This window comes from Callithrix jacchus, chromosome 7 (assembly GCF_049354715.1).
Source record: "Callithrix jacchus isolate 240 chromosome 7, calJac240_pri, whole genome shotgun sequence".
NCBI classification, from domain to species: Eukaryota; Metazoa; Chordata; class Mammalia; order Primates; family Cebidae; genus Callithrix; species Callithrix jacchus.
Window position 1 is genome coordinate 33,978,306 of NC_133508.1, and position 24,468 is coordinate 34,002,773.

General features: G+C 35.8%; 1 protein-coding gene across 50 annotated transcripts in view; it reads right to left on the reverse strand.

Annotated features, from left to right (window-relative positions):
- PARD3 (par-3 family cell polarity regulator) overlaps positions 1-24,468 on the reverse strand; it is a 716,461-nt gene that overhangs the window by 253,770 nt on the left and 438,223 nt on the right. For 33 of the 50 annotated variants that reach the window (XM_078329879.1, XM_078329878.1, XM_078329877.1 and 30 more), the window contains 5 exons: positions 21,327-21,466; positions 18,165-18,293; positions 15,790-15,828; positions 1,719-1,907; positions 792-962 (listed from right to left, as the gene is read on the reverse strand). In XM_078329879.1, the coding sequence (XP_078186005.1) occupies positions 792-962; positions 1,719-1,907; positions 15,790-15,828; positions 18,165-18,293; positions 21,327-21,466 (668 nt within the window). The remainder of the gene's footprint in view (positions 1-791; positions 963-1,718; positions 1,908-15,789; positions 15,829-18,164; positions 18,294-21,326; positions 21,467-24,468) is intronic. The other 17 variants (XM_035307171.3, XM_035307172.3, XM_078329873.1 and 14 more) reach the window with 1 other exon arrangement.

Consider the following 24,468-nt stretch of genomic DNA (forward strand, 5'->3'; position numbering starts at 1 on the left):
CTTTTTCCTCACTCCTAATTCCAGACTGCAACGTATATTCAAAATAAGCAGAGTATATTGCAATACAGATCACTGAAAAAGGAGGCATTCAAAGAGAACAGACTCAACCCCACAGAGAAAGAGAAAATAGGGACCGAAGAAAGAGAGGGAGGTATATGCTATTGATAATGTGCAAGAGAACACCATCATCTAAGTAACCAGACTGTGGGCCAGGTGCTATGGCGCATGCCTGTAATCCCAGGACTTCGGCGGACTGAGGCTGGAGGATCACTTGAGCCCAGAAGATGGAGGCTGCAGTGAGCTGTGGCCACAACACTGAACTCACGCGTGGTCAACACAGTGAAATCCTGTCTCAACCAAAAAAAAAAAAGGAAAGGGGAAAGAATCCCTATTAGGACCTTTGTAAGAGGCATCCCATTTTAGATAAACAAATGAATGAGCAACTGTTTCTCTGCATGATTCACCTCCCAACTAGAAGAGAAAATGTTAGCTCTGAGAAGGAAGATGTGACCCTGATTTCAAGAAGAAAACTGAGCTAAAGGTGCTTTTGAAATCCCAGTGTTTTCTGCCAAGGTGGCAACAGGAGTATTAATATCCACTTAGGAATATGTTGATCACAAGAATTAAGAACACAAACCACAATCCACTGACAAAGTAATAAAACTACAACGAGCTAAGATAATTTATGGTCTTTTGTGGTAACGTCCGGGAACCTAACACCCTTTGTCCAAAATTAGGACAGAAATGTAGTTTTATTACAGATGCTAGTGCTTTTTTGCATTTTTTTTTACCTCATTGCACTTGCTTATTCTCCTCGCAACAATAAGCTGGATCATTCCTCGTTTATTGCCTTCAGTAGACATAGACCTTCTTAGGGTTTCCATGGCATCTTGGTTTGTCTTGCCCAACAGGGATTCTCCATTTACTGCTATCAGTTGATCATTCACCCGAAGCCTTCCATCCTGGGAAGAAAACAGGTAAAAATAAGTGCTATTAAATAGACTGCAATAAAAGAAATAGCTTTTCCTTTAGTTAATAACAAAATAAAAACAAAGCAAAAAACAAAAAAGTTGAGAACTCTAATCCTAGTGGATTATGCCCAATTGAATACTGGCATAATAACATCTAAGCAGCCTTTGTAGCCTGTGTCTATTTCAATCATTTATACATTCGTAAATCAAGTCATTATCATAATCTGTTTACCAAAATAGCATACTAATTCAAAGGACACAAAGTGATTACTTTCTTGCTTCCAGAAACACCCATAGAGGTTATTTACAACTCAAGACATGTAAAAGCTCAAGGCTATTAGACAGTTGCAAAGAAGAGTCTCCTTAACAAATGGCCAGGAAATTTTCTCTAGGCTGAGAAATAGAATAAGTGACCCACAAACAAGGGAGGGGAGGGGAAAGACTAACATCTACTATAGGCCAGTGCTGTGCCAGGATCCATGCCAAATCGTTGCATAGACTACCTTCATTTAACTAGCATGTCTATGGGCTATATGTTCTGTGAGAGAAAAAAATGAAGGGCTGAAGTTATGGACTCCATCCCCACATGACACATGACTGAGATATCTCCTAGTTGTTTGACTGTGAATATGGGTACCAGGAAGAAATGAAAAAACATCTGTTAACTGTACATGTTTTCAAAATAGAAACAGGGTTGAAATTAAAATTTTTGTTAACAAGCATATGTGTGGTAAAGTTGACACTTACTTTAGATGCTGCTCCTCCATTAATAATGGACTTGACAAAGATTCCCAAATCTGCGTGGTTCTCTTTTGACCGGTTACCTTTGACACTGACACCAAGGCCGGCAGATCCTGAATCATTAAGTGGGACTTCAAATGTCAGAAATTCCCTGGTGCCATCAGGTGTGAGAACAATATCCTCATCTTCTGTTTTCTAATAGGGAACAAAATTGCACAGCACATTATATTCGAATGTTTCTTTCTCAAAGTTATTTTTAAAGACTGCTAATGAACAGTTCCTTAATCATAGAAGGCAAAATATTTCTACCAACATTTCACAGCAAGATCCAGGAAAACGGTACATCTGTACACACTCCAGAAGATTCCTGGAAACAGCTGTTAATATTTTTATGTAGCAATTATTCAATATTAAACCAAATGTAAATCAGATTTGAGAAAGATTGGGAGAAATGTAGTAGAAGGACTAAAGACTAGTATACTTCTAAAGTTTGGGATTTTTTGGTCTATTTATATATTCTAAACCACAGGAGAATCACAGTAACAACAGGAGTCAAGATAAATAAATATAACTCATCTCCCTCTCTTTGAGGAATTCTGAAGTCATCAATATATTTAATGTTCACTACTGGTGTTTATTCACAAAAAAATTAACAAATCCTGATCATACAAAATCAGGAAAAAAAGGTATCTCGGTTCAAATAGCCCTTAAAGAATTGTAACTTCAACATCTGTGAGACAAAGCAGAGATACACAATATCACAGAAAATTCTTCCAGATTTTATCATACATAATATAGCTGGTGAATATTATTCAAGCAATATTGTTTAATTAATTAGTTATATATCAAGACTTAACTTCACAGTCACCAAGTACAGAAGACAAAGAAGACTTTTAAAATAAAACACATTTAGGATATATAAATTCTTATTCACCACCCTTAAAACAGAGGAAGAAATGAAAGTTTAATGTATAACTAGATAAAATACATTAAGATGACAGTCTATCATTAAGAAAGGCTGCAATCCAGAAGAGGAAGCACTCAGCCTTCTAGCTATTCCTCAGCAATCCCATCCATGGCCACGATTTCCACCATGTCTATACTGGTCACATCCAAATTGGTAAGGCCAGGACACTTGTTAAAGCACAAACTCTTGCTCTAACCACATAATGGACATGTGGCACAGGCTCTTCAAGTAAAAACTGAATGGCACATCTAGTCCTACAACCTGCTTCTCCTGCTCTTTCCCCACCTTTGAACTATTTCTCCAGCATCTGCTTAGTCATTCAACCTTGCCTTATCAAATTATAATTGAAGAATAAGAAACATAATAACACACAGATATGTAGGAATATAGACTTTAAACAGATTGTGCTTTTACAGAATGTTCAATAACACGAATAAAGTAGGTGACTGCATCCTACCAGATTTTTGAAACATCCTAATAAGAACGAAAATCAACCTAGTAATTATAAAATAGGTGTGGCAAGGAATTTGGGATGTAAACATGTAGTCTCTGATGTCTCAATTACATAAAATACATTTTGAGAGTACACTACCTGTAAGTGAATTTTTTACATCAGAAATAGGCAATATGCTATCTATAAGTCTTCAAACTCATAGTAATGTGGTATGTAAAGTGAGGTTTCCAACTCACTTCAATGTTAACATTTTTTTTTTTTGAGACGGAGTTTCGCTCTTGTTACCCAGGCTGGAGGGCAATGGCGCGATCTCGGCTCACCGCAACCTTCGCCTCCTGGGTTCAGGCAATTCTCCTGCCTCAGCCTCCTGAGTAGCTGGGATTACAGGCACGTGCCACCATGCCCAGCTAATTTTTTGTATTTTTAGTAGAGACGGGGTTTCACCATGTTGACCAGGATGGTCTTGATCTCTTGACCTCGTGATCCACCCGCCTCGGCCTCCCAAAGTGCTGGGATTACAGGCTTGAGCCACTGCACCCGTAGGACATCTTTGTGCTATCTCAAAGGACAGCCTCATAGTTTTTAAAGACAAGTAACATATCAATTATAATAAACTTGCTAATGGGTTAAAAAAAACATTAAAACTTATATAATGAAGAACTCAAAGTAAGAACCTGAAAAAGTACAGGGTAATGGTCATGTTAACTATGCAAAGTATATACATTTTACGATCAAAGTCCAAATAAAGCCTTAGGCCTCATTATAGAAACTATATTTAAAATATTCCCAGAGAACAATTATAGCTCAAAAGACGATCAAATATATCAAATACTTTGATACAAAAGCATCTTTATATACATGCTTTGCTCTATAAACATGGACATTCAATACACTTTTTATTTTGGTGCATGTGGCTCAAAACAGTTTGTTTGTTTGTTTGTTTGTTTTTGAGATAGTCTCACTTTGTCACCAAGGCTGGAATGCGGTGATGTCATCACCATTCAATACAGCTGTGACCTCTCCAGGTCCCCAGGCTCAGGCAATCCTGGGACTACAGATGCATGTCTTCAAACTGGGTGTATTTTTGTGTTTCTTTAGAGATGGGGTTTCACCATGTTGGCCATGCTGGTCTCAAACTCCCGGGCTCTAGCAATTCGCGGCTTTGGCCTCCCAAAGTATTGGGCTTATGGGCTAGAGCCACGTGCCCTGCCCCTTGAAACATTTCAAGAGTACTTAATAATGACTGTGTGTGGATGAACTGCACTACCTCAATATAAAATCTGTTATAAAAATAAAAGGTGCAGTAAATTTTGATGTTTAAAATACAAAACAGCATCAATAGCATCAATATACACCACAGTTCCTCTCGACTTTAAATTTAGAGGTAACTGAAATAAAAAAATTATTCTATCAATCAGTACTTATAAGCCTGGAAGAGCTACATTTGAAAAGAAATGGAAAACAAGGATAGTCTTTCTATAGACACATCTAAGTCTCATCATTCAATATGCTTACTTGCCTCAACTCTGGAAGATTCTTAATTGTTACTTCCTGATTAGAATCTTCAGTTGCCTTTTCCGGTTTACTGAGTTTTACATTTGTATAACATGTTACCAAGGCTTACAATTCTCATATTTTTCCTACTTGAAAGATCAGGATAAGGAGCTGGCTGCATACATGAAGAAAAATTATAAACAAATTGGAATATTTTCTGACTGCTGAACACTGACCCTGTTTTTTTTAAAAAAAAGCATATTCTCCAGGGGACAGTTTCATTTATCATAATAACTGCAGAATGGGATTAATCTTTTTCAGCTTTCTTATCAAGTCATAAGTCATTATATCATTAAGAACATTGACATGAAAGACTGTACATTTCATGTGATATTCCATTATTAACCCATTTGGGTCTTGAAATAGACAGAAATTAACGCCAGTTTTTAGAACTTAGTTCTCTGGCTGAAAAAATGTTTTTTTAAATTTACCTTTTCAAAAATCATTTGAAATGCTCTATTCCTAAGAACGTTCATAAAGTCAGATAGCATAGGAATCTCTATATTCTGGTGTAAAGCAGAAGCTAACTTTTGATCACCCTGTTATTCCATCCAGATTCTGCACCTTATCAACTGTATCTCGAATTATGGTCTTCCTACAGAAACACAAAAAATGTTTTTTCTTTAACTCGATCCTCACTTCATCTGTGCATGGTCATACCACTCAAGCACAACCGTCTCTTGCACATACCTGTGTGTATACCTGTAGTGATTTTTTTCAACAATAAAGCCTGTCAGTTCTTCCTTTACCCATTTCTCCATTACCATTTGTTGTCTTTAAATGCCCAAAACAAAAGAGCACCTTTGCTAAGGAACCTGTTGAATGGGTATCGTGAAAGCTACTTACTATCCGACTCTCCTGAGAACACCAGAAAAGATGTACATTTGTATCATTTGTATCTGTAGTGAGATAGAAAAAGAGTCACTAGTGGCCACTATCATGGCCCCAAGTTTCCTTCTTCCCCAAATAACAGTCCAAAAACTGAGAACAGAGCTGGCCCATAGGCCCAAATCCACAGTTAATCTGTAGCACAGGTCTATCTACAAAAAAGGAACGAAGCTGACTGTGTTAAACAGCAGAAAAACAATCATGGAAATGGTCATCTTTGAGCTACAACATATGAAGGTTTGGATGAGAATGTACAAAATATTGTGAAGAGAAGCACAAAAATCCATGGTCTGTGCACATGTGATAGAAGACCATAAAATTATAGGAGTGAGCTTAATATCCTATTTAGGACTCTATAACAATATACGTGACTTAGCAAAATTTTATCATTTCACTATAAATCATTAATTTCTCTCTCTCTCAAGATCTGCCATTATCTACAGAGTTATTATCTTTTTTCTTTTTTCGACACAGGTTGTTGCTCTGTCATCCAGGCTGGAATGCAGTGGCGTGATCATAACTCCCCATAACGTTGAACTCCTGGACTCAAGCGATTCTCCAACCCTCAGCCTCCCGAATACCTGGCTGGGATCCCAGGGCACACCGACAAGACTGACTAACTTTTTTTCTTTTTGGTAGAGACAGGGTCTTGCTATGTTGCCCATGCTGGTCTCAAACTCCTGGGCAATCCTCCAGCCTTGGCCTCCCAATGTGCTGGGATTACAGGCAAGAGCCACCATGCCCAGCTGAGTTACTATCTTTAATGTACAAATCTCTAATAAATTAATAAAAAAAAGATAAGCAGCCTGCCTCAAAGAAGAAAAAGATGTAAACAAGCCATTAACTAAAGAAAGATGTGTATCAATAAATAAACCTCTAAGTACAAGGTTCAATCTTACTTGCAAATCAATCAACGGTTATTAAATTGCTCCATATATTATACTTTAAAATAATGATATCCAACAAATACTGCTATGCCATAGAATATTACAAAATAAAAGTAATGATATCTAATACTGTAGATTCTTGCACTGCTGGTGAAAGTAAAAAATGGCACAATATTTATGGAAGCTAATTTGGCAATGCTTATCTAAATCCTCCACAGTTTGTCTTTTTCTTTAGCTAGAAATATTACTTTTAGTAATATGGCCTACAAAACTAATTGTGATCATGTACAAAGATTTAACTGTGAAGATATTGTTTTAATTATGATAGCTAAAAATTGACATTATGACAGTAAGTTAAGACAATTAATATATATCTACACAATGGAAAGCCATGCAGCTAATGAAGTATCTTAGTAAACTATTTTGTAAGATAAAAAAGTATCTGTGACTAAGAAATTGGGTTTCACTCTGTGGGCTTTCATAACTTCCAGTACGCCAATCAAAAACCTCCACAACGTATTTTTATGAAATAATGTCTGCCTTCAAAGATCACTAGAAGATTCACAAGGTAGGAATTTATGTCAGTCTTCACTCATGCCTGGGGCATGACATTTAACAATATAGGATATGTGACTGGGACATGATACATATAAAATAGGTAGACGAGAATTTTATTTGGCTGTTTTTTTTCTGAGATCGAGTCTTGCTCTGTTGCACAGGCTGAAGTGCAGTGGTACGATCTCACCTCACTGCAATCTCACTTCCCAGGTTCAAGAACTTGTCCTGCCTCAGCCTCCCAAGTAGTTGGGACTACAAGTGTGTGCCATCACGCCCAGCTAATTTTTCTATTTTTAGGAGAGACAGGGTTTTGTTATGTTGGACAGGCTGGCCTCAAACTCCTGACCTCAAGTGATCCGCCTGCCTTGGCCCCCAAAGTTCTGGAATGACAGTGGTGAGCCACCGCACCTGAACAAGAAAATCATTTCTAAAAATACATCACCTTTGGCTAGACAGACACAAATAAAAAAAAAATACATCAAAATGACAATACTGAAGTCACAGAATTACAAGTGATTTTGATTTTCTTCTACGCATGACTGAATTTTCTACAGTTAAGATGCATTATTTTTATAATACAAAAAATTCATTGTATACTATTTAATTCTGCTTCCTCAAAGAAAACAGTGCATGGGGGAGAGAAAATTGGCAGAGGGTTATACAGATAGTCTACAACTTACAATGTTTTGGCTTAATGATTTTTCAACTTTTGATGGTGCCTATGAAACCATTCTGTTTTTCACTTTCAGTACAGTATTCCACAATTGACACCAGATATCCAACACTTTACTGTAAAATAACTTTGTGTTAATTATTTTGCCCAACTGAAGGCTAAAGTAAACGTCTTGAGCACACGAGGCATGTTAGGCTGGGTTACAGTCTTGTAGGTTAGGTATAAATGCATTTTCTTTGTATTTTATACTTTTTTTATTATACTTTAAGTTCTGAGGTACATGTACAGAATGTGCAGGTTTGTGACATAGGTATCATTGCTGTAGCCATCACCCTCCCCATCGCCCGTCATCTACATTAAGTATTTCACCTAATTCTGTCCCTTCCCTAGCTCCCCACCCACCTGTACATGATGGGCAAGGGTTGCTGCTAGGGACAAAGACAGGCTATGAATGAGCACCTTAGGACAGCCCTAAAAAACAACCACGCCATGACAGCAGACCATCAGAGTACCACACAGAACAGAAATTTTCATAGACATTAAAGACAGAATATACTTATTCAACCAACAGAGATTAAATACAATGCAGGTAGATATCTGAGACACTATGAACAGCCATTTATATTTTGAACAGAGAGAATTTTTTGAATGGAGAAAGTATCATGGTTTTTAAATTTAAGAAAAATTTTAAAACCATGATAAACCTCTTAATAAAATAACCCTACAATCAAACACCAAAATTTCCTTAAGTTTCCCATTTTAATTTTACCCATATGTGAGATGAACATTTCTGTATGTTATTTGTGCTGATATTATAAAGTTCATTATTCTTATTAGTAAAGTTCGAATGTCACATCTGGCTTTATTATGCTCTTTTCTAATTCGAATGGCAGATGCCAAACACATTTTTGAAAGACTTTTAAATCTTTTGCTTGGTAAAAGATGTTGAGGAAAAATTGTTTTGCAAAATTATTAATCTCTAATGTTAACCCCCCAAATACCCAATCAAAAAAACATCAGACAAACTCAAATAAAGGGACATTCTCAAAGTAGTCTGTCCCTTCAAAAATTAAAAATCTGCACAGAGTAATTTTCTCTTCAAAAACTATAAACAAAGATAAATTGAAGAAATGTTCTAGATTAAAGATGATTAAAGAACCATGAAAACTAAGTGCCATGCATAATCCTGAATTGGAAACAGGACCAAATTCTATCTGTGTAATTCATTCATTCTCTCATTCGTTCACAATATAAAGGACTTTAATTGGGACAACTAATACAATTAATTTACTCATTTTCATAACCATAACATAGTTACATAAGAAAATGTCCTCCTTCGGGCCAGACACGGTGCCTCATGCCTGTAATCCCAACACTTTGGGAGGCAGAGGTTGGCAGATCACGAGGTCAGGAGATGGAGACCATCCTAGCCAATAAGGTGAAACTCTGTCTCTACTAAAAATACAAAAATTAGCTCAGTGAAGTGGTGCCTGCCTGTATTTCCAGCTACTCAGGAGGCTGAGGCAAGAGAATTGCTTGAACTTGGGAGCTGGAGATTATAGTAAGTGGAGAGATCACCACTGCACTCCAGTCTGGGCAAGAGAATGAGACTCTGTCTCCAAAAAAAGAGAAAAATATATATCCTCCTTCTTAGGATAGATACACTCAAGCACTCGGGGATAAAGGGAAAGCATGTCTATAATTTATTCTCAATACACAAAAATATTATATAGGGCCTGGGCACAGTGATGCCTGTAATCACAGCACTTTGTGACACCAAGGCAGGAGAAGGACTTGAGGTCAGGACCTCGAGACCAGCCTGGCCAACATGGTGAAACCCTGTTTCTACTAAAAATACAAACATTAGCTGGGCATGGTGTCACACGCCTGTAATCCTAGCTACTACAGGGAGGGAGAGGTGGGAGAATTGCTTGAACCTAGTAGGAGGAGGTTATAGGAGCTGAGATCATGCCACTGCACTCTAGGCTGGACAACAGAGTAAGACTCTTTCTCAGAAAATAAAAATAAAAAATATATATATATATACACATACAAAATATGAGGGAGGGAAAATGGAAGAATAGGTAGAGGAAGGAAGAAGGGGAGGAGGAAAGAAAATTATATAGCAAATGTGGTAAAATATTAACAATTGGGGAATGTGGATAAAGAGTATACTAGAGTTCTTTGTACCATACCATTCTTGAAACTGTTCCAAAAGTCTAACAGTTCAGAAAAAAAATTACAGCCTGGAGCGGTGCTTCACACGTCTGTAATCCCAGCACTTTGGGAAGCCGAGGCGGGTGGATCACGAGGTCGGGAGTTCAAGACCAGCCTGGCCAAGATGGTGAAATCCCGTCTCTACTAAAACTACAAAAATTAGTCGGGCGTAGTGCCAGGTGCCTGTAATCCTGGCTACTCAAGAGGTTGAGGCAGGAGAATCACTTCAACCTGGCAGCAGAGATTGCAGTAAGCCAAGATCACATGCCACTGCATTCCAGCCTGAGTGACAGAGACTCTGTCTCCAAAAAAAAAAAAATTACGTATAGTAATTAAGCCACAATAGTTTTGCAATATCAAAAACCGTCTATTATGACTTAAGATTTTTAAGAGCAAATAGATCATGTAATAAATCATAAAGATATTATCAGTTTTACCACTATGCTGCAAAAGTGCTATAATTAGACAAAAACTAAGATGTATTCCGGAAGGAAAAACACAGCCAACATTAAACAATATTATCTTAGTATCATAATAGTAAGCCATCCCAAGTGAATCCCGTAAAATCTGTTGCAGATGGTCACTAACCATAATCACTGGCATTTCTGTAAGATCATGAAAATATTATTCAATTCCAATTCTGGAATGAGGTTTTTTTTTTTTTTTAATAAGTCTGAATTAACATTTAAGGCACTAGAAGCGGCACACATTATAAAATTTGGTTGTGACAACAGCAACATTTGATACTCAAAATCAAACTACTGAGGTCAACATATGATTACTGTATGTCAGTATAAATCTTCAACAAAAACCTAGATTTTTATTCACTTCCATGTATGTTCTCAGGAATATTAAAATTAATATGCATTATAGGCCTAAAGAAGTATTTGACAATGAGTTTATTTCAAATAATCTGTACGCTCTTGAATTCAGAGGTAATGGCACATAGATTCATTCCTCTTTGAGGTTCCTCTTCCCTTGTCTGACTCAACTGTTTTCCCAACTTACAGCAGATGAATATGGCAGCCTAGGCCATGGACGGTCGCTCACATCTGTAATCCCAGCACTTTGGGAGACCAAGGCAGATGGATCACTTGAGGTCAGGAGTTCAAGACCAGCCTGGCCAACATGGTGAAAACCCGTCTCTACTTAAAAAAAAAAATGCCGGGCCCAGTGGCTCAAGCTTGTGATTCCAGCACTTTGGGAGGCTGAGGCAGGTATATGACGAGGTCACGCATTCAAGACCAACCTAGCCAAGATGGTGAAACCCCATCTCTACCAAAAATGAAAAAATTAGCCAGGCATGTTGGCAGATGCCTGTAATTCCAGCTACTCGGAAGGCTGAGGCAGGGAACTGCTTGAACCCAGGAGGCAGAGGTTGCAGTGAGCCGAGATCACATCACTGCACTCCAGCCTGGCCAACAGAGTGAGACTCCATGTCAAAAAAAAAAAAAATTAGCCAGGTGTGGTAGTGGATGCCTGCACTTGGGAGGCTGAGGCAGGAGAATTGCTTGAGCCTGGGAGGCGAGGTTGCAGTGAGCCAAGATCAAGCCACTGCACTCCAGCCTAAGCAAGAGAATGAGACTCGGTCAGACATACACACAAAAAAACAATATGGCAGCCTACACTTCATCTATTAATATTGTAACTGTTAGTAAAATAAACCTAATAGGGACCAGGCTTAATTCCAACTCATTAAATTTCTAAGTTGAGACTATTACCTTTCTGAAGTTAGCCTATCAAGATGGCTTTCTGATCTTCAAAAAAGTTCCTATAAGAATCCCCAATGTAACCCTGTGGTTTCTGTAGGGAAAGCCCACTAACACTTTCTCAAATGCATTTTAAATTCTTGAAATTAAAGCATGTGGCTGGGCACAGTAGCTCATGCTTGTAGTCTCAGCACTTTGGAAGGCCATGGTTGGTGGATCATCGAAGGTCAGGAGTTCAAGACCAGCCTGGCCAACATGGCAAAACACCATTCTATTAAAACTATAAAATTAGCTGGGCTTGCTGGCACATGCCTGTAATCTCAACTACTCAAAAGGCTGAGGCAAAAGAATCATTTGAGCCCAGGAGGAGGAGGCTGCAGTAAGCTGAGATCAGTGAACTTGATTAATAAAGCAAGAAAAATGCATTCTACAAATACAGACAAGCAAAGACAAATAGGACAATGAACTGCAAACAGATGAGAACACTAGAGTTCTGGTTAGGGAAAGCCTAATGAGACAGGTAAAAGTCAGCAGGATTCGAAGTTGGTATCCATACAGACAGGCAAAGAAGGGGAAAGCAGCCCAAGCCAGGAGTTAATGGAAATGCAGCAGTTAATGGAAAGCAATGGTAATAAACACATGCTCTAGGAAAGCCTATGTATCAATCCATGAGCAATATTAAAAAAAAAATCAACAAGATCTCTTCTCGCTACCTTGACTAATGATATGCTATCTAACCCTGGATTTATCATTTAATAAAATTCAATCATAGTTTATCAACCTCCAACATGAAACTCTATTCAGTAATAGTAATATTCTAATTCAGTAATACTGTATTACCTGAAACTATATTTGTAGCTTATCTCTTTTTTCTCCCCTCAACATACCAACCCACATCAAGGAGAAATAAAATCTGCCCTGCAGATTCTGACAGCCTGAGTTTAATTCTGGCTCCAAGATTTGGAGCATCCTCAGGTTAATTCTTTGTTCTTCCCCTTTCAATAGGATAGTATTGCCAACTAAGTCAAGCTTATCCAACCTGAGACCTGTGGGTGGCATGTGTTCCAGGATGGCTTTGAATGTGGCCCAACATAAACTTCTAAACTTCCTTAAAATTTTATGAGATTTTTTTTTGGTGATTTGTTCATTTATTGGCTTATCTGCTATCACTAGTGTTATTATGTGTGGCTCAAGACAATTCTTCCAATGTGGCCCAGAGATATGCCTGAACTAAGTCATGGACATTGTAGAGATTAAATAAGATAATCCATGTAAAGAGTTTCACACAATGATCGATGAATAAATGCCAGTCATTGATAGGACTGCAATGTTATAAGCAATGCTAAGCATTACAGATGAAAGAAATTGCCTTCTATTTTTTGTGAGCCTGTATAAATCACATATAGCTCCTGAAAGAAGTAACATATCTCCTTCAGGAAAAGAAAAAGAATCATAACTGGATGCACAGATAACCAATTCCTGTGGTTTAAAGTAGATACACCATGGTTTGCTCCAAAATCAACCCAGAGAAAGCCCAAAATGGAAGAGACCTGGATTTCCAGTGAAATAATTAGTGTTCCACCCCCTCCCCATTTCTAGGCATTGACAAAACAGATAATCAAAGATTTCACAGACCTAGAACCTAAAACAAGTCACTAATAAAAACAGCAAAAGCCTATCATGGAGTTTTCCTTGAGCAATACTATGTGCTAAGATGTAGCAATATTCAAAAAGCCTAAAACAGATCCTCGGCCATCAAAAGGTAGAAAGGCAGAGACTGTGCCCCTGTCAACTTAAATCATCATGTTAATATTAAGCCTTTTACAACTCAAAATGATACTGCATAGCTGGAGCACAAAGAAAGGCACAGATGTGAGCTCATGCATAAAAAATTAAGAAACAAACAATATTTTAAACTAAACTACACTTTTAACTGAGTTTGAGAAACTTGTATTAGAAAAAAAGTCCCCAAGTTTAACTAGAAGTCAGATCCATGTAAAAGTATGCATGACTTCCTTTTTTAAAGTGACTGCCAGTTGCCGTGTCATGCTACCATGAACACACAGCTTGTGAACTGAAATGCACCTAGCATTTCTTAACAGAATACCACGTCAAAAGATGCTTCTTTCCCTCTGGTGACGGAGAAGTTCAGAGTCAATCATAGTTTCTTCAACAGGATTGACTACGTGGTTTTTGTTTATTTTTAACTTTTTGGTAGAAATGAGTTCTCACTATGTTTACCAGGTTGGTCTTCAACTCCTGGGCTCAAGTGATCCTCCGAAAGTGCTATGATTACAGGTGTGAGCCACTGCACTTGGCCCTGACTACATGTTTTGAAAGAATATGCCTATCTTTACTATTTAAAGCATTATTTTCCATCTGAGATTTTCTTAGACATTATTAGATTAGTGCAAAGTCACTGTGTTTTCCAAAATGTTCTATGATATTTATCCTAAATCATAAAGGAATAGCTCTTCCCCCAAGGACCACACTGCAAATACTTCCTCCTTTTGCAATTATCCTATAACAATGTCATGGTACAGATACAAAAGGTGTGTGTGTGTGTGTGAAAATGACTTAATGGATCTATTTTCTTTTACAGATATTTTCCATCTATTTTGATATATGGTGAGAAAAAGCTAACTTTTCTAGGTGAATGGGCAGTTGTTATAAACACTAAGTAAATTATCCTTTTAAAGCTACTTATCTGAAGTGCCATCTTTAACATACATGCACATACCTATACATATCATGTCTGTTTCTATAACCCCTAATCTGTTTCAATGATCCATTTGTTAACCCCTGTAGCAATGCTATGCTGTTTTAGGTATTGTAGCTTTACATTATACTTTGCCATAATTACTGTCTTTTCAAAGAGTAGTATAAATTGCAATTGTACCCCATTTTATTATCTACAATCAATTTGTCCAATTTCCCCTTGCTTAATCTACCCCCAACACACAAATATCAATGTGATTTTGATGAGATATAATGGCCCTACTTGTTTCATAAACCAAAAATTAAAGCTAGGAATTGTCTACAACACATACTTATTAATGTGGAATATTCTCAAGGTTGTATACTGATTTTTCCCTCAAGATGTAATTTGTCATTTGTTTTTAGAGTTGTGGAATATTTAGGAGGATCACTTGAGCTCAGGAGGTCAAGGCTGCAGTGAGTTATGAAATACTAGACAAAAAAATGAATATTTGAAAAACAACATTTTGTTTATTAGTTCAAAGTTATGTGTTTATAAAGCTGTACAGAAAATAAAACCTGTTTATTACATTATTTAAATTATTTATATTCTTACTTTTTTAGTCAACAATGTAACAATTTTTGGAAGGGAACATACTGATATTACCTACTACGGATATGACTTTGCTATATTTTCTATTTACAACAGTTTGAGAATGAATGTTTTTGTGTTATGTCATTTGACATAATAAAGAAAAAAGATCCTGGTGGTTAGAATTTCTATCATGTCAATATAAAATGCCCTTTTTACTCCGATGTAGCGTGATACAGTGATCCTTCCTTTTATTGTATTAGTTCTGTCTGCTGGAACTAAGCTTACTCTTTTGTCCATAGTCTGTCTCAGGACTTGTCTTCTCAACAGGATGCAACTATGTTTGCATTTTAACGTGAGCTCTGAGTCCTTAATTTTTATTCAAAGAAATTCTTCCTTTTACAGTTATTCTAACAACTATGCTTACCCTAATACACATCCCTCTAATTTTCCTGTGTATACTTTTTTATTGTATTCTCTTAGCCCTCCCTTTTTATCCATGACTGAATCAAGTTTGTTTAACTTTTCTTTGCATTTTATGGCCACTTATAATTTAGCATTTCAAAACTCATTAAATATTTTGCATATATGTCAAACAACTAAGCTTTGGACCTTATTATGCAAGTAAATAGGAAATTACTCTAAGGTCTCTCTTTTGTGTGTGTGTCTGTCTGACCAAAAAAAAATCCAAAATATACTCCACTTGGGGTGGTAACAATAAGTCACCTTAAAATAGGACCACTCTGGCATTTTAAAAACCCATGTATTAACTATTATGAGCCAGGAAAAGGCAGGACAAGTAATTTCATATTAAATTAGTAAGAAGTTAGTTCAATGTATCTTTCCAACATCTCTGCATCCTCAAAAGACAAAGCTCTTACCGTTTCTTTTGGAATCTGCATCTGGCTTGGCTCTGCATTCTAGAAGAATTGAAGAAAAACATAAATACAGACTGACCAAAGCCATCTTCAACACACAGGGACACAATGATTTAAAGAAAATTTTGTTGATTCTTAAAATCCACAAAATATATAAAGGGTAATTATATGATGGCTGATGTAATACTCTGTCTTCCAACTTTTTGCTGATGTGTGTGTTTATGTGTGTGTTCAAAGAAATTTTTCTAGATATACATTTTTACTTGCTCATTCACAGTACATCATGAATTTATTATTTGGAGGAAAACAAGTCTCACCAAACTGCTTTCCTAATCATGGCACTGTTTCTAATTTTGCTTTTAAAATTTCCCAATCAAATCAAAGTTTTAAGGTATAGAATCATTTAATAGCTAGAGCAGATAATAACAGTTTGAACCACAGTCCGAACCACAGCTTTATACTTTAAAATGTTGCACAGAGAATAAATGTGATTTTTTTCATATAATGTAGACTTGCCTTAATTATCTAGGCATTTACAAGGTTGATTTATTAAAAAAAGGCACAGATTGATAAAAATATTTAGATTTAGACACAGGGAATTTAAACATAGACACCCCAAACACAGGCAAGTAGTTATCTCTACTGGATTCAAAGATTATTTTTAAATGCCCCCTCCCTTTAAGTTTTCAGGATCTTATTCTTTTAAATTCTGAAAAAGCAGCTGCAACATGCATAATAGACTGATGGCCTACTGGCATACTTCTTAATGAAAAGCTCACAAGCAATAAATTACATAACCAAGAAAAAAAAAAGTAGGTAGCAGAAGGGAACAACAGAAGCCTGGAAGATAAAAATTGGACAAGAAGAACCTGAATAACCTTAAGCTGGCTATATGTTGGCACTAACTCTGCAAAAGACTGCTTAAGAGCAGTGTCTAGGCTTTGGCAATCTAATAATGCTAACTAGTGCACTCGGAGACACTAAGGAAGAAAGCTTCAGCAAATCACATGGAAAGCTAGCTGTTTTTTTTTAAGTGCTCATTTACAATTTAATAGAGACATCTCCAGATTTAGGATCAGGTGGCATTTTAAGCACAAAATTGGATAACAGTGGGGGGAGAACGAAAAACTGAATTTAAATTGAGAAATAATGCATTAAACATTTTTAAATATAAAGAAGTTTTCACAATTTATTCAAAATCCACTTAAAACAAAAGTGTTCACTTTTCAACCCTATCACAGTCTGAAATTTCCAAGAAATCCACATTAAGTTTTAAGACCTGTGTATATCCAGGGGATGAGATATTCATGACTAAAATTTATTTTCACTTATAATTATTTACAGAAATATATAGTTTATATAGAGAATAAAAATATTTATTTTATTTCTAATAAAATATAAATTTTATCATAACACATCCATACCTGAAGACACAACTTAAGAGAATTAGGACTATATGACAAATTTGGAAACCTGGTTCCTAAAACCTTGTCACTCTAGATTATACAAATTCATTTCTGTTTAGAGCTAAAATCTAGCTGAAAAGAATGTATTCAAAATGATCCAAGTAGAATCTGTTTTTGCCATATTTAAAATACCCCTTGTACTTGAAATAAAACAATTTCCTTATCACATCAAAAGACAAAGGCAACTCCTCCAATTATGTCATTTTTATATAGCAGTGAAACCTAGCACTTTTGCAGAAAAACACTCAGAACTATGTAAATTTAAGACAATTATTTCATTCACACCAATATCATGTAAATGCTCAGATGTATTAATGTATGCATGAAAAGTGAAGGAGATAGGTTGCAAAGGTTATAAATGCCTTTTCATTTCCTTATGTATTCCTGAATAATATGACCTATATTTGTAATTAATAGCCATGAGGCTTATTGCCACTTAGATCTTTTTATTTTTTATAATAATTTTTTAAAAGGTATTACTTAACAGTAAGCAAGCAAGCATCTATTTGGCTTAGTGAACTATGAAAATGTGAAATATGAAAATTTGTCATATGCAGTGTGGAAGATGGCAAGCTTTCAGTGACAGTCTGTGGAGTGACAGTTCTGAAATAATCAGCATCTCTGTATTCAGTCAGTCTATCCGAGGTGTACAGTGATGAGCATTTGATGACCTCGAAAATATCCCTACAGTTTGATGTTTAAATACCTCTCCATTCATTACTGCGGATATCCATTTCTGAAACTAAGGGATTATTAGAGAAAAGAATGTTTGTATTCAATGAGGGCTGAAAGAAATATAAGATAATATAAAATCCTTGGAAAATGTCTCAATAAACATTTGCCATCAGGTAACTAATCTAGACACCTGGTTGCTGCACATCAGAAATCTTCATCTACCCTAAATTTACACACCAGTTCCCTTGGGTGGAAGGCGTCTTCCTGGCGAAAGACCAGAAGGCTCACAGTTCCTTCCATCTTGGTGCTTCTCAACAGGGAAACAACTTCCTCTTGGGATTTGCCCGCTAAATCTACTCCATTTACCTAAAACAAAACAAAAAAAAAAGTTTTCAGCTGTAATTCTGTGCAAATAAGTAACAGAAACACACACACACACTCACTCACACACTCTCTCTCTCTTTCTCTCTCTCTCAGAATGGCCATATCTGCTATGGAACATAACTCATTTCATGTACAATTCTGCCATGATCTGGGAACCACTGAGGTTTTGTGGCTAATAAAGAAACTAAGACCAGATATCTAGAAGAGAGGAAGTGGTCAATCTTTCAGTGTTCACCATTAAACCCAAAGTGACAATCACAGGGCAGTGACAAGTAACAAGTAATAAATATTTCAAAAATGTCAAGTTAACACAAAACTTACTGGCTTAGAACTGAGATATTTTGATGGCTTTGTGCATCATAGGTTTTCCTATACCAAAATAGGTGTTGCTTTTATAAAGGGTAATAAAAACACATAAAAAATATTTTGGTATAATATTTTCACTTTCAATGAAGTTTTACTGACAAATATAAAGAAATATAAAGAAAACATTTTACCCCTAAAGGTTAACATTAAAGAAACACAAATACAAAATAGTGTTTTTAGCAGGGAAGCAATATTTCACCTGAAATTTTTCAATGATATAAGAGATTTCAAAACAGGGGGAAAAAGTTAAAACAACTTATTCTTAGGGACTCTTATATCTCAAAGGAAGTATAACATCATTATCAAAAGCACTATATATTCCGCAGAAATGAGAGCATATGTTTTCTTTAAAAGGTATTCTACATTTTCCTTTTAGACAAAAATGACTTTTTGTCCAAGGCAAGTAAGTTTATAACTTAAACAGCAGTATCAGAATTTTTCTGTAGTTAAAATATGTTTTGGAACATTTCACCTTTGAAAAAAGTCAACCTCATATAGCTCAACGAACTATTATTAAGGAATTGCAGACATGAGGACTGAATTCAAGTCCCAGCAGAGACTCTTACAAATAAAACAAGCTACAACTGCAGACGTGGGCTAATGTACCACTCAATTTATACCCCAAGGACAAGCAGCCTTTTCAGGAAGCAGGACCCTAAACATAATTTGTACTCAAACAAAAGAAAGTGGGGAAAAAAAAATCTAGACAATGAAGTCACTTGATATTTTTTTCTTGGTATGATTCTAAATATTTGGACATTCAGAGAAAATACCTAAAAATATTAATATTGTATAGCTCCCACTATAGGTACTAGAAGGTTGGGCTTAAAATATGCAAAAATGAAGTTTCCATTTTAAGACAAAGCTGAGAGCTATGGAAATAAAGCCTAACTCTAAAGACATACAGAGCGCAGGTCTTCCTCATTGCTTTAAAATAAAAAAGTTTTTCTAATATGTTGAAAGTAAAGCGATTATATGATAAAAGAAAAAGTGATTCAACAATAAAGCAATTATCTTTAGAAAGAAAGAGGGAGAGGCAGAAAAGGATAGACGTATTTTTTGGGACTCAGAAGACAGGAGGACTGAATTCAAGTCCCAGCAGAGACTCTTACAAATAAAACAAGCTATGACTGCAGGCGTGGGCTAATGTACCACTCAATTTATACTCCAAGGACAAGCAGCCTTTTCAGGAAGCAGGACCCTAAACATAATTTGTACTCAAACATCTGTTATTTAGCTTCTAACAGTGCCTTTAAAATATGTTGTCACATGCACAAGACCAAAATAGTGGGAATGCAATTTAAAGAATCTAGGCCCAAAATCTAGATGGAAAAAAATATGGAAATTATCCCTATCCTCCCCTACTTTACAAAAATTCTTTAGGAGAACTCAATCTAGAGAGACAGAAACCACATACGAAACTATAAGAAAAAAGAATAATGTGGTAAAAGTTTACCTTAGCATTAGTATTTGAATACTAGTTAATTAGAAAACACAATATCTGCTAATAAAAATGCAGACTATATTTTCTCGGAAAAAAAAAAAACTAAGAAAAATGGCTAAAAATATATTTTTCAATATTCCTTTTCTCCTTTATGTGCAAATCATCACACAAACACAAACTATGTAGTTTGTGGGTTTTTTTTGTATTTCTAAGGCAGCTTCAAATACCAATGAACCCAACCTCAGAAGACACAAAAAAAATTTCAAAAACGATTTTTCTTTTCTTTCCTGACATTGGACTCTTATGTCTCAATTCATTCTCCATGCTGCCACTTCAAGTTTTCCTTGCTCCTCTTATCCAGACACACTGCTTTCATTTATTTCATCTGTCTCCGTTCTGAATACAAAGTGGTAACATTTCCATATTGCCAGACATATATATAAAGCCATATAGAAACATAACCTTATAGACATTTTATATGACAGAATGTTACCCCATAAACTAAATGTCTGAGTAACTAAAAATTTATAACTAAACTAAACGGGACTGGGCACGGTGGCTCAAGTCTAGAATCCCAGCATTCTAGGAAGCCAAGGTAAGCAGATCACTTGAGGTCAGGAGTTCGAGACCAGCCTAGCCACTGTAGTGAAACCCTGTCTCTATGAAAAATTAAAAAAAAAAAAAAAATAGCCGGACGTCGTGGGGCACACCTATAGTCCCAGCTACCAAGGAGGCTGAGGCAGAAGAATCACTTGAACCCAGAAGGTAAAAGCTGCAGTGAGCCAAGATCATGCCACTGCACTCCAGCCTGGGCAACAGAGCGAGACTCTATCTCACTGAAAAAAAAAACTAAATGGAAAGATAATTTCTCATCAAATAACATAGAAAAAAGGGTTGGGCACCATGGCTTACACATGTAATCCCAGCATACTGGGAGGCAGGAGGATCACTTGAGGCCAGCAATTTAAGACCAGCTGAGGTGACACAGTAAAATTCTACAAAAAATTTCAACAATTAAAAACAGATAAAAAAGATAACATGGAAAATGTAAACGTAAAACAGAAATGCAACATTCTGTGACGTATACTTCTGCTAAAATGTATATAATTTAATTTTATATTTTATGAAAATGTTTTTAAAAGTTGGCTCCTGGAAATGGGACATTTCAGGAATTAGGGAACATGTTGCTTGGGGATGTCACTTACCTCTATAAGTCTGTCTCCTGCCTTAAGTCGGCCATCCTGAATGGCCGCCCCCCGGGGGAGGATGTTTTTCACATAGATTGGAGCTGAGCCACCAATTGTTACATCTCTGGAAGTGATGCTGAATCCCAAACCTTCTGTACCTAAGTATGTGACAGGGAAAGAAAAGTAAATAAAATGAGATACCTTGAATTTTACAGGTGTATTGCACTAGTAGACTCTACCTCAACTTGACATTTTGTAACTTTCACAGTGGTCCACATTTCATCTAACACTTTAAAAGTTGTAATAAATTTTTCAAAATAGACTATATTGTGGAAGCTTTAAACGGTTTACATATCAACAGTTATTAATCTAAGAAGAAACAGCAATCTTCTCAAAGACAGATGGAAGTTAATATATAATCACGACTGCTAAAGGTTTTTATATCAATATTATCTTTGAATAGGAAATGCACTACATGAAGAAAGAAAAAGACCCACGGTACCTCAAAACTCAAGTATTATTGTGCAATAATGACATCCAAATTTTAAGGGTAAGAGGTACGAGCAAGGGAGACAAAAACATCCAGGGAGATGGAAAAGAATAGTGAAATGAACGATCTCTCTAGATACAGGTAATGAAACCTTTCCCAAAATCATAATTATTCAAAGCAATTTACTAAGAGGATAAACCATGAACCATATTATCTTTGCCTAGCTCACTTCTAATTCACCTAGATCTCACTAGGTATATTTCCTTCCCAACCCACCACTCCCAAAAAAGGCAAATTATTCAGTGAAGAATCATCTCAGATCATGACTACCAAACCTGGGGATCATCATATTTATGTTTAAAGGTACTAAATGAATGATGCATTTATAAATTACTCTGCTAAGTCACAGAACTTAAATTCTCATTTCTTTGGCAGCTTTACTGACAGGCAGTCCTATATGCTCAATACAACTCAGAAAAGGGTTTGTATGTCACTAGAATCAACATGCAATAAGCCAAAGTGTGCCCAGGAAAAACTGTGAAGATAATGATACATTTCTAATGAATCACAAAAGTTTTAGAATACTTCTAATAATGATTTCTACCTAAGCTTTTTTTAAAAGTTACTTCCTAAGATATTAGTTTCCATTTCAGTTAAACTAATGTTAAGGCAAATACTTGCTCATTATGGGAAGAATAAAGAGATCTGTAAAGGTGAAAAACCTAGAAAAGAGCACATTAATCTGATACAGCACTCAGTATAAAACTGTAATGAAAAGTATATAAGTGAACAAAAATGGGTGAATAAAAATGTAGATTAAAGAAACATTAAAGGAGAAATACAGAAAAAACTCCAAAATTATTCCTGTAGCAAAACCTACAATCAATACTCACAACAGCAAACAAAGCATTCATTTACTTCTAGTCTGAAGTCACTTTAGGGTGCCTAGACTATTAATTTCTAACGTCTTCTATGCTGAAGACCTGAATGGCATATTGTTCATATAAAATGTTTGTAATTGTTCAGTGGAGACTTTTCCATATATCTCTGCTTTCACAAAACTAATGACTTGCAATAACATTTATTAAGTAAAAATTCTAAATTATTCTCCTTTTGCAATAGTAATTTCTATGAACTATGAATGCTGTTATAGGAACCTCAATACTATTAAAATATCAGCAATAACCCCTAAATCTATAAGCTAAAAAGTTCAGGCAATGACCTTTCAAGGAAAGGTAAGTAGATATCAATTTCATTTAACAAAGCCAACAAAACATTTTGAACTGACTGAAACAGATTACTGACCTTCTCCTCTGACTTTATTAAAAAACTAATTTCTACAAAAGAGCAGGGTATTTGAGAATGCCAAAATGGTAATAAATATTAAGAAATCATAATCATGGAAGCAAGTATACTGGGGCTATTCTATTGTCATGTTATATAATGTAGCTCCAAAATTAGGCCGAAAACCATCTTTTGCCGGCATCTTTTGCTTACTAAGAGTTGAGCCCAGTTTTTGAAGAATTGCTGCCACTCAAAGCCCATTAGCTCACTTTGAACTCAATCTGAAGTTCAATACTGACACACCCTGTTTTTAATATACTTCACTAAGAAATGCAATAATAACTGGTAAAAAGAAATCTGCTAGCCACAAGAAAAGTCTGTTCAATTCTCCTACAATCATTATTATTAAAATATATGTATTTAGTCCTAATTAAAGATAATCAGCATTCGTCTCACATTTATAGTAAACATAATTTTTATATAAAATATTTGTAAGTATTGGCAGCATGCACAGGCAGCATGTGCTTTTTGTCATACATTCTCACAGTTGGTAAATTAAAATCAAGATAGATCTATGGGACCCTATATCATTAACATTACTCAAGGTGTGAAAAACACTTAAAACCATTGTTTGTACATCCAGTGATTAAGCACAGTCTTTCTACATTAGCTTGTGTAAATGCAATCATATTTTTCATTAAATGCTATTAAAATAATATCTGCATTGAAAACAATGGTACTTTTAATGCCCAATCACCTCATTTGAAAAGTTCATGTTTTATCATAATTTGTCAAATATCCTAATTTTTGAAGAACTGTAATTAACTAAATGAATATTGCTCTATCAGTACAAAAAGTAAAAGATATTTATGAACGAATATCTTTATGACAATGGTGAAGCAAAATATTATACCTTTATTGAGAGATCTCACACAGAATTTTAATTTTTATACAACTCTATTTGTGGTTCTTGACATGTTTTTGGTTAAAAACAAGGGCCTGTCATTTAAGTAGAGCAAAAGGAGGAAAGAGGATGTGATATTTCCCTCATTTAGGCACTGACAGAGCTAAAGGGGTTTCTGTTGATATGCCTCTGTGTTTGCAAGAAGGCAAGCTGTCAACTCCTGATCATGTCAACCAAGTATTTAGAGCTTAAAAGCCAGTAGCGAGAAATAAGAAACTTGTGGTTCACATAAAGTTCAATGAAAGAATACAATTTCGAAAGGAGAAAGCAGCCTCAGGGCTGACAACCTTGTAAACGCTACCCCACATGGAAAGAAGAATGGTCTGAATATCCGGATGGAGAAAACATTCCGGTAAGAATCTGTGGCCCACAGCCATGTGACCTGAGGAAATAATGAACCCCTCTTGGAATCATTTCCATCC